This window comes from Hemiscyllium ocellatum, chromosome 28 (genome assembly GCF_020745735.1).
Source record: "Hemiscyllium ocellatum isolate sHemOce1 chromosome 28, sHemOce1.pat.X.cur, whole genome shotgun sequence".
NCBI classification, from domain to species: domain Eukaryota; kingdom Metazoa; phylum Chordata; class Chondrichthyes; order Orectolobiformes; family Hemiscylliidae; genus Hemiscyllium; species Hemiscyllium ocellatum.
Genome location: NC_083428.1, coordinates 30,432,859 through 30,448,925, shown reverse-complemented (window position 1 = coordinate 30,448,925; position 16,067 = coordinate 30,432,859). Strand labels below are relative to the sequence as shown.

The window sequence follows — 16,067 nt, the reverse complement described above, 5'->3', positions numbered from 1 at the left end:
TAATTTTTTATTTAAATGTCCACGTAAATATTATTTATACCTTTTTTATGATTTGGCCCTGTTTTTGGAGCACAGGTTAATCTGGATACATCAGGAAGTATTTGCATTTGTGAAAACTCGCTTTTTATGCATTTTTAAACTTTTATTTTACTTCAGTAAATTTGGAAAGTTTTTGTTTTTAAAATTGCTGGTCTGTCCTGTGAATAACTAATTTATTATGGATTCAGGTTTATTAAGCTCCAAACCCCCTGCAACAAATACACAATTTATAATGCTCGTTTTAAAAATAGAATTCCTGTTTGATCTATCTGTAATCTTTCATTTCAAATATTGCACAAATTTTAATACAAACCTAATGAGCATATCTTAATATAGGAAGTGCGTGAAACTAAGAAGAGACAGGATCGGCGTGTAGTTGAGGTTGACTCTGCACGAAAGGTTGACTATGAATCCAAATTGGCAGAGGCCCTTCAAGAACTTCGAAAACAGCATGAGGATCAAGTGAGACAATACAAGGAAGACTTGGAACAAACTTTCCAAGCCAAGGTAACTATGCTTACTCCAATCTGGTAATGTAGCTAACATTTTTTAATCTCTTGAATCTTACTTTGATCTGTTGTATTTTTGATTAGCCAATAGATTTGTGAAAGTCAGTTCCAGTTTGATTCTTTTGATTTGACTTTGCATATTTTAAACTTTTAATAGCTGGAAAATGCTAAAATAGCATATGATAGAAATGACAAAGCAATGGGCACAGCAAGGGAAGAACTGCAGGAGGCATACCTCCGAATTGAGAGTCTTAACTACCAACTTGGAACCCTGCAGAAGCAGGTAAGCAATTAACAATAACGCATATGGTATAGTTTGGATTTTTAAAAGGAGTTTGGTCAAGTTTTTTTTGTGCACTATTCACAAGGTTGCACTTACAAGTCAGCTTTAAGATCGACTCTTGCCAAATGTGAGATACTGCATTTTGGAAAGGCAAATCCAGGCAGTTCTTGTACACTTAATAGTAAGTTCCTGGGGGAGTGTTGCTGAATAAAGAGACCTTGGAGTGCAGGTTCATAGTACTCTGAAACTGGAGTCGCAGGTAGATAGGATAGTGAAGAAAGCGTTCGGTATGCTTTTTTTTTTGTTGGTCAGAGCATTGACTGTAAGAGTTGGGAGGTCATGTTGAGGTTGTACAGGACACTTTTTTGTTGTGTGGAGTATTGTGTGCAATTCTGGTCTTCCTCCTACAGGAAAGATGTCGTGAAACTTGAAAGGGTTCAGAAGAGATTTACAAAGATGTTGCCAAGTGTTGGATGATTTGAGCTATGGGGAGAGAATGGATAGGCCAGAACTCTTTTTTTTTTCCCCTGGAGCGTCAAAGGCTGAGGGGTGACCTTTATAGAGGTGTATAAATCAAGAGGGGGAAAATTTTGAAAGGGGCCTAAGAAGCAACTCTTTCACACACAGGGTGGTGTGTGTGTGTGTGTGGCATGAGCTGCCAGAGGAGGTGGTAGAAGCTGGTACATTTACAGCATGTGCCCATCCAGATTCCTTTTACGTGAATAGGAAAAGTTTAGAGGGATATGGGCCAAGTGCTGGCAAATGGGACTAGATTGATCAGCATGAGCAAGTTGGTCCGAAGGGTTTGTTTCCATGCTGTACATCTTTGACTCTGACTCTATTCAAAACATTGTCAAGAATAGTGTAGGATTGGCATTTTGTATATACCAACCTGGAGAGAGTGCCAGGTTCTCTTCTTTTCTCAAATAGCTGTTCACTTTTTCATAATTGCCCCTTTTAGGATTGTGAGGTGTTATTTTGGTATTGGCTTTGTGAACTAGTGTTTGTAAATTAACTAATTGTTTTTGAATTGTTAAAATTGTGTCGTATGGATTGCTGGTTCCAGAATCATAACTTGTATACAGAGAGAGATATTAATGGCCTAATGCTAGTTTTTGTTTCTGTTGAAACACTGAGCTTTAGCATTTTTATATTTGTTTAGAATTCAGCAATCTGAATTTAATCGGACTAAACCTTGCTACAAAGTATGTTGTGCTGCCCTATTGGCAATTTTCCTACACAAGCTCACTTTTAAAACATATGTAATCCTGTTGTGGTTCTGTTCGCCGAGCTGGGAGTTTGTGTTGCAAATGTTTCGTCCCCTTTCTAGGTGACATCCTCAGTGCTTGGGAGCCTCCTGTGAAGCGCTTCTGTAATGTTTCCTCTGGCATTTATAGTGGCTTGTCTCTGCCGCTTCCGGTTGTCCGTTCTTGCTGTCCACTGTAGTGGCTGGTATATTGGGTCCAGGTCGATGTGTTTGTTGATAGACTCTGTGGATGAGTGCCATGCCTCTAGGAATTCCTTGGTTGTTCTCTGTTTGGCTTGCCCTATAATAGTAGTGTTGTCCCAGTCGAATTCATGTCACTTGTCATCTGCGTGTGTGGCTACAAAGGATAGCTGGTATACAGGAAAGCCACACACACAGACCAAGTCCTGAACTATGAAAGCAACCACCCCAACACACAAACGAAGTTGCATCAGGACATTATTCAAAAGGGCCACAACACACTGCAGCACACCAGAACTGCAAAAAGAGGGAGAACACCTATACAAGGTATTCACCAAAAACGGATACCCGCGCAATTTCATCAACAGATGCCTAAGGGAAAGACAGTGGAACGAGGACATGCCGCAACCCAAAGGACTAGCCACAGTCCCATACGTCAGGAGCATTTCCGAACTGACAGCCAGACTGCTGCGACCACTAGGACTCATAACAGCACACAAACCAACAGCCACTCTCAGACAACAACTCACCAGAACGAAGGACCCGATGCTTTTGCTCATGCTGGGTAATGTAGTGTACAAAATCCCATGCAAGGACTGCACAAAACACTACATAGGACAAACAGGAAGACAGCTAATGATCCACATCCATGAACACCAACTAGCCACGAAACGTCACTATCCTTAGTAGCCACACACGCAGATGACAAGTGACATGAATTCGACTGGGACAACACTACTATTATAGGGCAAGCCAAACAGAGAACAACCAGGGAATTCCTAGAGGCATGGCACTCATCCACAGATTCTATCAACAAACACATCGACCTGGACCCAATATACCAGCCACTGCAGCGGACAGCAAGAACGGACAACCGGAAGCGGCAGAGACAAGCCACTATAAATGCTGGAGGAAACATCACAGAAGTGCTTCACAGGAGGCTCCCAAGCACTGAGGATGTCACCTAGAAAGGGGACGAAACATTTGCAACACAAGCTCCCAGCTCGGCGAACAGAACCACAACAACGAGCACCCGAGCTACAAATCTTCTCCCAAACTTTGAATAATGTAATCCTGCTGACCTTCTAAATGCTACACCTAATGCTGTTGCAAGTGGTCATTGTATGGTAATTAAATACCACAGACTGTTGTTTTTGGGAGCTTTTCATTGAAACTCAATTTTGGATATTGAGGGACATCTCTTACATTTGTGTTAATGGCAAATTATTCTAGTCTAATTGTTTTTCAATAAAACTTTTTCATAGTCTGCTGCTTCTGAGGCTCGAATTAGGGAGTTGGAAGAGATGCTCGCTAATGATCGTGATAAATATCGTAAGATGTTGGAGGCAAGAGACCGAGAAATGGCTGAGCTGAGGGATACTATGGAGGTGCAATTGCAGGAATATGAAGACCTCCTTGATGTCAAACTGGCACTTGACATGGAAATTCAAGCCTACCGTAAACTCCTGGAAGGCGAGGAAGAGAGGTAATTGTAGCTATGATCTAACTGAAGTATGGTGGTAAAGGTTTGATTTTTTTTTCTTTTAAGCCAAACATTTTTTATATTGGAGTTGAAATAAATCAAAGTTGAGACTAAGAATAAAAAGGTGTGAATATTTTACATACATTATATTAGTAAATACTGTGAAATAAGTTACATTTTTCCTAATACCTTGTTTTTGAGATTTAGCTTCAACCACCCCCTAAATCTGGACATAAAGTCACTGACTTTAAGCAGCAGGGAGAACCTCTGAAGCATTTACCCTTTTTTTGTTTTTCTTGAACTAAAAAACTTCGCAATTTTAATCCATTGGATTTTTTGATTTTCTGGTGTAAGTGGAATAGACACTCAGCCAAAGAATTTATTAGGAAGCTGGTCTCCTAAAATCCAGCATTGACCGTGGAGGGAGAGGTGATTGGAAGGAATTTCAGCATGTGATTTGAGTGATAGTAGAGGAAGCACTCCTTCAGGCGAAGGAAACAAATTCCAAGGACTTGAGGTGCAGTGAGAAAATGGATGTTATCCTAAATTGATTTTTTTTTAAAGTGCTATGATTATTATGCTGACAAAAGGGAACTGTCCATATTCCTAAAACAGTTGGAGAGGAATGTTATGTCCTTGGCTGGTCCAGCAGATTAGGCTAAATGAGTTGGGTAACATGAGCAAGGTCAATACTGAACCCTGATGGATTGAAAAGGTTTTATCATTTCCTTTTCAAGAACAGGGCATTCTTTCTCTCAGGAATCCTAGGTAATAAATCTTGAGGATCAGAGGGATTGAATTTGACCTGATCAGTGATCAATGCTACTGGTAATGCTGACATTTTAAAGGATGTGGGTATGAAAATGTTTGTAATGAGTGTCCTTTCTGCTCTAAGAAGTGTCAATGGTACAGTAGAAATTGGAATTGGTAAAGATGAATAGTTGGTGCAGATTAAGGAAGGGACTAGATGAGTAGTGAGGGGCATGGAATAGTTAGTTTTATGAAGGAGTTGTGGTTGAGTGACCATAGTGCAATTTTAGTCATGTTCATATCAGTGATGCAGTAATTTAGCTAATTGATGGAGTAGGTGGCCTGGTTTGGAATACCATGCATACAATCCATAGCCCAACTTCTTAAATGAAGTCCTCATAGTAAGATGGTGAACAGTGTAGCCTTCTTTTTAAAGAGTAATGTATATTCCTGACAGATGTCCTTTGACTGACTGATTTTGGTTGCTCATGTCACCAGAAGCTGATTTGAAATATTGAATTAGTAGAAACACTGATGTATAGTGTGGACCATTGGTTATTAATTAACTGTCAAAACTGTCATTATCATTTTTGTAAAAATCTTCACTCCTTGTCATGAACACATGCACCTTGTCACTGATGTCTCTAAACTCTCTCTCTATCGTCCTGAACATGCTAGCAACTCATCTATATTCTCTCCCCTCTCTCATTGTTCTGTAGTACACTTCATTTCCCAAATAATAAACATGTGTATCTAATTGTCAATGTGCACAACTACTCCACATTCTGTTTGACTTAAGCCCCTGCTTGATTCCCATCTTTTTCATAGGACGTAGAAAGTGTTGTATAGTTTTTTTAAAAAAAAAATTACCTCCTTTTAAACTCCCCAACAGCAGTCAGAGCACCTCTACAAATGGCTTCTCTATCATTTTGAACCCTGCCCCCCCCCCCCCCCCCCCCCCCCCCCCCCCACCCCCAAAATCTGTATTTAGCCACGACCTGTGGAGCTAGGTTCTTTGTGAACATAGGTACCTGGTCTTGCCTCTTTTTTTGAATGTCTGCCTTTCTAATTCTTCCACTGTTTTATGTTTATCAATTTTTAAAAATTCAATCCTGGAGGACTTGTAACTCTTGCTCTTAAGCATTTGAGATAACTGAAGCCATTCTTTTTTTTTTAAAACTGTGTGTGTGCGCTCAACTATTGTCTCTGGTTGAAACATGTTTGCAATCCACTTGAACCCAAAACTGCATCACTACAAGGCAACCATGTACTTGCAGACTATGTTCATTAGTTCCAAGATGAAATTTTAATTTTAATCCTGTGTTCAGACTTCTTTGATCTCTCCATCAGATAGAAATCTAATCTTAAACCAACAATATTTGGGATTCCATTATTTTCCCTGCTCTGGCCTTTTTTGTTTTGTGTATCCCAATATTAACTTGTTTACAATGCTTTTAGCTCTGCCTATTTAACACACTTTTTTTTTTCTCTATTTCCTAGCTTTCTCTCCTGGTTCTCAGTGCAAAGTACTTTAAGCCTTTTGATTAGATTAGATTAGACTTAGTGTGGAAACAGGCCCTTCGGCCCAACAAGTCCACACCGACCCGCCGAAGCGCAACCCACCCATTCCCCTACATTTACCCCTTGCCTAACACTACGGGCAATTTAGCATGGCCAATTCACCTGACCCGCACATCTTTGTGACTGTGGGAGGAAACCGGAGCACCCGGAGGAAACCCACGCAGACACGGGGAGAACGTGCAAACTCCACACAGTCAGTCGCCTGAGTCGGGAATTGAACCCGGGTCTACAGGTGCTGTGAGGCAGCAGTGCTAACCACTGTGCCGCCCACAAAGCGGGCGAGGTGTCATGCTAAATTTTGCTGTTGTGGCTTGATAATAGAAGGTAGAGTAGCGATAGTTTGAGTGGCGAGACATTTGACTTTTATTATGCCATTTTTAAAAAACGAGAGTGTGCACACTTGGCCCAAATTGAGATGCAAATAATGGGGGTCAGGCCTGAGCTTGTATGAATGTCAGTCTGAGGAAGATGAATGAATCAAAGCCATTTTTCTGTTTTCATTTTCAGATTGAAGCTGTCTCCAAGTCCTTCCTCTCGAGTCACAGTGTCCCGTGCTACATCTAGCAGTGCTGTTCACACATCCCGAGCCAAGCGCAAGCGTGTAGAAATAGAAGAACCTCGGGAAAGTAGCAGTCGTATACAGCAGACTCATTCCAGCAGTGGCTTGATAAGTATTGAGCCAACTGATCTTGAGGGAAAATTTGTTTGTCTCAGTAATAAATCTGAGAAGGTCAGTTCCAAGAGAAGCGTGAAATCTTCTGTTTTATCTTTTTTTATATATAAAAACACTAATGTGTTGACTTGTGATGTGTTGTTGTAGACTTGCAATTGACCCTGGTAGCATTTGGATTCTTAGATTCTCCTAGGTGCTGTGAAAAACAGTGCTCCTCAGTGGTTCAAAATGTTACTCACCTTCCCAGGTACATGACAGTGGTTAGGCCACTTTTGGAATACTGTGTGCAATTCTGGTGACCCTCCTATTGAAAGGATGTTGTGAAACTTGGAAAGGGTTCAGAAAAGACTTAGAAGGATGTTGGAGGATTTGAGCTATAGGGAGAGGCTGGAGTTGTTTTCCTTGAGCGTTTGGGGCTGAGGGGTGACCTTAAGGAGGTCTATAAAATTGAGGCACGTGAATAGGGTAATTAGGCAAGGTATTTTCCCTGGCGTGGGAGAGTCCAGAACTAGAGGGCATAGGTTTCGGGTGAGAGAGAAAGATTTAAAGGGATGTAAGAGGCACCAGTTTCAGACGGTGGTGTGTGTATTGAATGAGCTGCCAGAGAAAGTGGTGGAGGCTGGGATAATTACAACATTTTTAAAAAGCACCTGGATGGGTATGTGAATAGGAAGGGGTTTAGAGGGATATAAACCAAGTGCTGGTTATCTGGTTAGGCATGGGTGAGTTGGACCAAAGGGTCTATTTCTGTGCTGTACGTCTCTAACTCTAAATTAAGAATTCGATGCAGTTTCTTTTAGTGGTAATGTCACTGGCCTAGTATTCCAGAGTCACGGACTAACGTTTTTGAGACGTGGTGGTGAGATGGTGATATTTAAACTGAATAAAAATCTCACATTAAAAGCTAGTCTGATGATCATGTAACAATTACTGTTTCAAAAAACTGAATCTGTTTCCTTTTTAGAGATCAGAGATATGACTTTTGCATGGTCTGACTAATATGTGAACCTACAACAATGTAGTTGGATCCTAATTGCTCTCCATTGCAAGCCACTCCAGTTGTCAGTCCATCTGCTACAAGACTCCTGAAAACAGTTTTAAACTAGTTGAACACTCTGACACTAATCTTAGTACCAGATACTACAATAGACCCCAGCCATGCTGACAAAGACTTCCTTGTTAGTCTCTGAGGCCTTGTGCCAGAATTAGAGCTGACCCACAGACTAATAAAGCAGCATCTTTATTCTGTGTGTAAAATACCACTTGGTGTGTGTATGTCTGTCTGATCCATACTCCCACTGTCACTGTCCCTGGGTATGTCCTTTCCCATTAGCAGGACAAACCTACCAGAGATGGCAGGACAACATACAGTGGGGATGGAGTTTTCACCAGCATCTTCAGCATTGACTCCAGACTTCCATTATGTTTCATGGCATCAGCTCAAACTTGATCAAGGAAATCTCTTGACTATTACTTATTGCACCTCCATGGCTCATTTGAGGAAAAGTACTCTATGTACACCATTTAAAAGCACAGAGGATGCAAGGACTGTAGAGGACATTCAGTATTCACACATTACAACACCACAACTGACCAAGTCCTAGAGGATCAAGCTAATCAACTGAACCTGTGACAACAGGAGGGGACCAACAAGATGGAAAATGTCTCCTATCTTCTCCAGTCTACCTGTTTGTAGGTGCACCTGTCCACGACTTTATAATGGCTGTTTCTAATGTTGCTATCATTGTGGAGACAAATTCCTGTCTGCACTCTCGGGATGCTCTCCTCTGTTGCACTACGCCATCCTAAGTGGGAAAGACTTTATACTGGGTATAATAACTAATTCACTGCTACTCTTACATACAGGATCAACCACTTGGTGGCTGGAGACTGAAGAGGCAAATTGGAGATGGGGAGGAAATGGTCTACAAGTTCACTCCCAAGTACACTCTAAAGGCTGGTCAGGAAGTCAAAGTGAGTTGCACATTTGTAGTATAAAACATTTTTAAGTATGCAGAATTACTTGTCAGAAATTGGATTGGCACTATAATACTGAGACGAACAATACTAAAATGGTAGTGTACCTGCAGGAGAGATAAATACTGGAATGTATGTAAAACAATGGATATGGGGCTAGCATTCTTTGCAAATATTTCAGCAGTTGTGGAAAAGTGTTGTTGGGGGAGATAAATTGCATGTTTGACTAAATGTTGCTGTTTGGGAAGTGACTTGATGAAAGAATCACAAAGTAGGTGTGATTAATTTCAGGGTACCTTTCCAATATAAAGGGACAATTAAAACATCATGACCTTGTTTGCTTCACTAAAGTGATTCAGTCCCTTAGTTCGAAGGAAAAAACTTTTTTGCAACAGTTTGCCATTGTCCAAAACGTGTTAACTTTTGTCTTGTCTAGATATGGAGTGCAGATGCTGGTAAAGCCCATAGTCCTCCTACTGACCTTCTGTGGAAGAATCATAGCTGGGGCACTGGTGATGAGATTAAGACTGTCCTTGTCAACTCTGACGGAGAGGTATAATTGATAGACATTTTCTACTGGTGTTAAATTCTGAATTTTCACGTGCATAAATTTTATCACATTTATGAAAATGTGTTCTTGTTTGCTTAAATTTGTAGCATGAATATGAAATGAACTTCAGATCTTATTTCCCTTGCATGGTAAAGACAATTCACTTAACCTCTGCAGCATTGCCCAGTTCTGTCTCCATGAAATTTTTGGTATTCATTATATGCACTGTTCAAATTAGCAACTTCTCCAAGATATTGTTTCTCCTGTGTATGTTGTCCCTGTCAAGGTGTGGTTGTTCCCAGGTATGGTCTTATCATTATCTAAGTAGTTATTTTGATTGGAACTGATCAATGCATTATTTGGTGAATAGCCACATTCCTGACACTTTTTTAATTTATGTTTGAAGGAGTACAGTAGCATTTTTTTTCCACTGAAGACCAAGAACCTTCTGCATTGATGAATGACCATCAATGGGCTGCAACATCTAATTCATGAACTTTGAACTTCTCTCTTTTTTTCTCCCTTCCATTTTGGTCTCTTTTGGAATGCTCAAATGAATTTCATTTTAGCACTGCTAACTTTAGTTAATTTCTGATGGGTCTTAAATATGAAATGTCATCTCTTTGAATAAAGGTCCACTTTGGATATGTCATTTCTGTTTATCTCAATATTACTGTAGTCAGTCACCATGTGGTTGGTTTTTAAATCCCAGTTTTTATGCATAACCACAAAATATTTTGATTGCAATTACATCCATTTCCTGTAATGAGCATTTTGCACACCAGGCAATAAATACATTGGAGTTCTTGTTAACTCTTCAGTCAAGTTAACAGTAATGTTGGTGCAGTTGCTAATGAAATAACTTTTTTTTTGGCATCTATTTAATGCAGATTTTTTCTGAACAAAATGCACTTTTAAAGAAAAACACATAATTCTAGATTAATGGTGAGTTACTTAAAGCTTTAGTCACCCAACTTGAATTTCCTCCTTGCACAGGATGTTGCAGTAAGAAATCTCCGAAAAACTTACCATGAAGATGTGGAGGAAGAAGCTGAATTTGGAGAGGAAGATCTTTTCCATCAGCAGGTAAAGTGAAAACTTTTTGTTTTTAAAAAGAAATTGCTGACAGCCCTTGGGTTCGAAAGAGATCATCATCAGTTTGAAACATACCCACTCTCTGAGAAATCTGGACCAATCTGTGATCCACACCATTTTAACAGAAGGAATTTCTGCATTTCTGAGGACATTTGAGCTCCAGTTTCCTTCAGAAATGCAGGGCCATGCTTCCATTCTGACACTATCTCTTATAGCGTACATTGGTCGTCAGAAAGAAAAAAACACAACCCCTTTACATAGCAATCAAGCTGAAATATTCTGAAAGTTAAAGATCATGCTCTCAAAGGGTGTGTATATAATGTAATGTGTTGATTCTAGTGTGTCAAGTTGGAGAGATTGAAGGTGGCCAGGTAAGTGTTTTTTTTTGTTTTTATTATGGCAGATTGAGGCAGACTGGAGATTTGGGTGCAGTGTTGGCTCTTTGAGGTATTGTATAAGTGGTTGGAAGTGGTGTGGCTCAGGGTGTGTGAGACAAGTATGTGATCTCTAGAAGAATTGCACAGAGGAAAATTCAATTTCTAAGGCAACCTCTCAAGTCTAAGAAGTGATTCTAGAGCCTCCCCACGTGCAACTTCTATCTGTGCTGGCGTAATTATCACCTAGCAGAAAACCTACCCCATTAAACTTTAAATGTGAACCCTGAAACATAAGGTTTGGGGTTAGAATGAGTGACCCACACATCTACTTGCCCAGCTCTTATTGACCAGTATATTTCAATTTCCTTTTGAAAATAGGTAACACTTTAATTATTTTGTTATTGACTGCTTAAAATCAAAAACACTTAGACCAAATTACTGTTCATATCTGCTTGATTTTCTGAAGTTCCAGTTTCTTTTTTAATTTGGCTTTCCAGAATCTGCAATATTTTTAAATTATCTATTAAGTAACATTTTTTAACCGAACATGTTCAGAAATATTTTTCTGAACTGTATGCTTTCATGACCACCTCCACTCAATAGCTACCATGTGTCCTGGTTTTCCATGCAGAATTTCAATCTCTCGTGTGTAGTGTGATTTGCCTATCTCACTACCAACCATGTAGATTTGGATTGGAACTTAATATGGCATGAATACAAATTTATATTTTACTCACTGGTTTGAGTAGATGTGGGAGCTAAAATATAAACTTATTTCAGTTACGATTTATTATAATGTTTTTTTCAACATTTCTTTTTATTTTAGGGTGACCCAAGGACCACTTCCCGGCAATGTGCAGTCATGTGATCAAAATTTACTGTTCATTTCAGGAGAAAACAACTCCCTTTTATCCAGAGCCACTGAGAAATATTTTTGTACACTGTTTTTCTTTAATGTTTCAGAACCATTCTAGTTTAGTACTTTTATGACTGTTTTGTTTTAATTTGTAAAACCTGAGTTCTGAAGGGGTATTTTTAAGATTTTTTTGGCAAAACACTTCTTCAAATATGTTTAAAAACAGGTAACTAAAATTTTACATGGGGGTGGGAAGGAGGTGGATTTTTTAGTCATGTGACCTTGTGTACAGGTATGGGTTCATACATCTGGGATTTAGCCATGGAACTGCATCACAGACTGTGTGTATTAATCAGAATTTGGTTATTCTGCAGTTTTTCAAACCCAAAGGGTTGTAAAAACTCCACCAAATTGGTGCTAGCCTAATACCCAGACAAAATTTAACATTAGGAGTTTGAAACTCCTTCAAAGCTGTAGGTGGAGTATTCTGTACTCCACTGCAGAATTCTCAGGTGTTTTACAGAAATCATGCAAAAAAGATTTCTACTGTGATCCTGCCCATTTATTTGGCTATTCTGTACAAATACTGCCACACTGAAACTGGTATATGTAATCCATAAGAAGTTATAATATGGAATGTGAACTGCTGAAATGCCTGAATAGTCACTGATCTAGAAATGAGCCGAGATGATGATGATGATGATGATTTAATTGGATGAATTGTGTGATCATGTGCATTTATTAAATGGAAATGTAAGTGTTGCATGAAAAACAGCAGAATACACCAAAAGTTTTGTTTTTAATCTTAAGTGCTGCATTGCTCTCATTTTCATAGCAAAGCCTGAAACTTGTTAGTGTCATTGAAGTTATTTCTTTTAAGTGTCTAATTATTTGAATCCTTTGTTTTAAAAGTCATTTGGGTACTTTTACTGGCTGGTGTATTAATATTTGGATGGTGGCTTATGGAAGCTTTTTTTAATTGCTTGATGGCTGGTTAGTACTTAACTGACAATTTTGTATTAGCTTGCTTCTTTAGTAGCTTATTAGATTGCCTTCTAACTGAAAATTGAGTGAAAAATGTTTCTCAGCACAGGGACAGATATTGAGCTTAATTTGACAAGATAGTTTAGTAGTTCAGAAACCATCTTAATCTGAAAACTCATGTTTAATAAATCATTATAGCCAGTATCCAATGTAATAAATAACAGCAAAATCATAAATTTTGGCACTATTCAAGATCAAAAAATGCTGTAAAACTAAAGTATTTTAAAAAGTAGCGCAATCTTGTACAAAGCAAAGTGTTTATTTCACAGGAAGCAAAGTTTTCAAGGAATGTGACTACTTAACTTCTAAGCAATAACATAGTGGAAGCCAATTTGCAGTTAACCCTTGAATATTCCTCTTGGTGTCATTTGTCCCATGAGTTTTCAGTTATGTACTTTTTGTGGGGAGGGGATTACAAAAATCATCATTGTACTTTTTAAGAATAGACAGATTTGAAGTACTGTACCTGTACAGTTAGTGTATGGAGGGGTGGTGGGGAAGTTGTCATGCTCACACTAATGTTTTATCCAACATACTTTGATTTAATATATCATATATATGGTTAAATTTTATGCTTATCCCTCATTTTTATAAACTTAAATTCTGTTTCTCAGATACTTTTATAGGTTGAATACAAATTGAATGTTAAGATTAAATTAGAATTTCTTTAAATACGTGTATCTAATAGTTCTAGTTTAAAAAAATTAGTGGCTTTTTCATAAATTTATGGTTGTCTTAGTATATTAGAATTGACTGTGAAAAGTAGAATTAAGTGCCCTAAATTTGATGTTGCTGAGAAACTTATGGCCTGAGAAACAGAATTTTAGATAAAGCCTTATGCTTTAATATTAAACTTTTGAACTATAGTAGATAGTCTTAAAAAAAATCATGTGCACACTTTCTTAAACAAGGTATAATATACTGATGAAAATCATGAAGCACATTGCTGTGAGGTTTCTTAAACCTTTTTTGAAAGGCTTCGTTGCAAGGTTTCTGGTGTTTCCCTTGTAAAATCAAACACTTTTTCCATTGATTAAAAAGAAACCCATAAAGCACACATGGAATTCAGTTTGATTCATTTTGAGGTTTTACATTTGAATGTTTGTAATTTCTCTGTCCCTCTCCTTCCTTTCTTTAATGCCCTTTTTTTTTCCCCCCCTCCGATTTCTTCCTGTCTCACCAAATTGCACAGCAGCATAGTGGTGAATTTGCCAGACTAGTATTTAGGAAATATGCCGTACTTGTCTGGTTTGGTATGTGTGGAATCACTCCAGACTCTGGGTAATGTATTTGACTCTTATCTGGTCTAAAATTATAATTCTAAAAAGTCACTTGGGGGCAATTGGACATGGTTAATAGCCTTTCCAGCAACATTGAAGTCAAAGGATTTAATCCTAATTTTACCAGAGGCACAAGTTTTTTTTTCAAACAAATAAACTACAATCAAATGGAATGCCTAAACTTTTTTTACACTTGACAGAAAAGTAGACCACTCTACTTGTTTTATAATAAAAATTCATTGGTCATCAGAATTATTAATGTGTTGGTATTTTTGAGCAATGAAAGAGAATATCATTTCACTTTTTGTGATAAAATACTGTCTAGATTATGTGATTTGAAGGTGCGGTATCTTTTTGGCCTAGGTTAGTTTGAGTTGTATGTTAGTGATCTACTTGAGTATCAGCTACATCAGGAACTGTTGCTGCCATTAGTATATGAAGTACCCTGAATAGACTAAACTCTCAATGAAAAAGGTGCTGCACCTAGAACACAATCAATAGAATTGACACTCTCATGAATATTACTGCAAGTGGACCTTCAATTTGCCCTTGTAACGTAAGTATTTGCTTTTACTTGAGTAAAGGTAACTTAAATTTGCATTTTACTCTTGGATTGGAAAATGTTGTCTCTGCACCAAATAAACCAGTCTCATTACTCAGATTATTTGCTGGTATGGCAATGACATGCCAAAATACAATGTTCTGTGTGAAACTTGTAAGCATTTTATAACTGGAATTTTTTTTGAGCATTCAATAAATGTGATTTTGCTTATTTTGAAATTGTATGTTTTGTTATTGAGCAGTTTGTGTCTTGAGTTTCAAAACACGTCTCCATGATGTTTTATGGCAGGATGATTGATTGAGAAGTGATCATGATACAATGAGGACAAGACTGAACATTTTTTATTTTCAAAATAAGATTTTGCATTCTTAGAGCCATACAGTATGGAAACCGGCCCTTTGGCATAACTTGTCCATGCTGACCCAGTTTGCTCAACTGAACTAATCCTATATGCCTGCATGTTACCCATATTCCCCTCAAACTTTCATCCATGTATCCGTCTAAATGTCTTTTGAATGTTATTGTATTTCGTTCTACCACTTCCTCTGGTAGCCAATTCATATGCACCACACTGTGTGACAATGTTGCCCCTTGAGTCCTTTTTAAATCTTTTTCTCCTCATACCTTTAAACCTGTGCCCTCTAGTTGTGCACTCCCCTACCCTGGGGAAAAGAACTTGGATATTCACCTTATCTATCCCCCATGTGATTTTGTAAACTGCTAGAAGGTCACCCCTCGGTCTCTAGCATTTCAGGGGAAAAGAAATCCCAGCTTCTCATAACTCAAATCCTCCAGCCTTGGTAAATCCTTAAATCTGTTTTGCACTTTTCTAGTTTGATGTCACCTTGCTATAGAAAGGATGCTCAGAATTGTACACAGTACTCCAAATGTGGCCATACCAATGTCTTGTACAGCCATAACATGATGTCTCAATTCCTAAACTAGATGTTCTGATTGAAGGCAAGCGGGTCAAATGCTTTGCTCACCACCTTGTCTAACTATGACACCACTTTCAAAAGAGGAACTAATGTACCTGTACTCCTAGGTGTCTGTTTGACAGCACTCCTCAGTGCCCTATCATTAATCTGTCCTGGTTTGTCTTAGCAAAATGCAATACCTCACACTTAACTGAATTAAATTCCATGTGCTATTCCTTGATGCACTGGCCCAGTTAATTTTGCTTTAATATAATGTAAACTGAAATATTTTGAGTAAAACAGTAAGCTTTGGTTTAGTAGCAGCTGTCTTGCCTCCGAGGATCATTGGTTCAAACCTCGCTCCAGAGACATTGTACATAAGTGAGTTGATGTTTTCTGTATTATACTATCTGAAATGTTGTAAATAGTTGTCCTATCATCCTGACCAATACTCATCCCTTCACCAATATCTTGCATGGGTGTTGGCATTAGCTACTACACTTTATAAATGATTACTATGCTTGTGTCTTTAAAAAAATTGAAGTATTTTTACATGGTACAAGCATGTGAAATTCATACTTTAAATGTTTGTATTTAGTATGCTTTTTGAAGATTTGGGGTGGGGGCAGGTGCTCCTAGGATTG

General features: G+C 38.4%; 1 protein-coding gene across 1 annotated transcript in view; it reads left to right on the top strand.

Annotated features, from left to right (window-relative positions):
- Window positions 1–14,724, top strand: part of lmnb2 (lamin B2) — a 33,483-nt gene extending 18,759 nt beyond the window's left edge. Inside the window, exons 4-11 of the mRNA XM_060846080.1 lie at window positions 376–546; window positions 706–831; window positions 3,544–3,764; window positions 6,600–6,822; window positions 8,632–8,739; window positions 9,179–9,295; window positions 10,289–10,378; window positions 11,591–14,724. Coding sequence (XP_060702063.1) covers window positions 376–546; window positions 706–831; window positions 3,544–3,764; window positions 6,600–6,822; window positions 8,632–8,739; window positions 9,179–9,295; window positions 10,289–10,378; window positions 11,591–11,632 — 1,098 coding nt within the window. The 3' untranslated portion in view covers window positions 11,633–14,724. The remainder of the gene's footprint in view (window positions 1–375; window positions 547–705; window positions 832–3,543; window positions 3,765–6,599; window positions 6,823–8,631; window positions 8,740–9,178; window positions 9,296–10,288; window positions 10,379–11,590) is intronic.
- The last annotated feature ends 1,343 nt before the right edge of the window (window positions 14,725–16,067 follow it).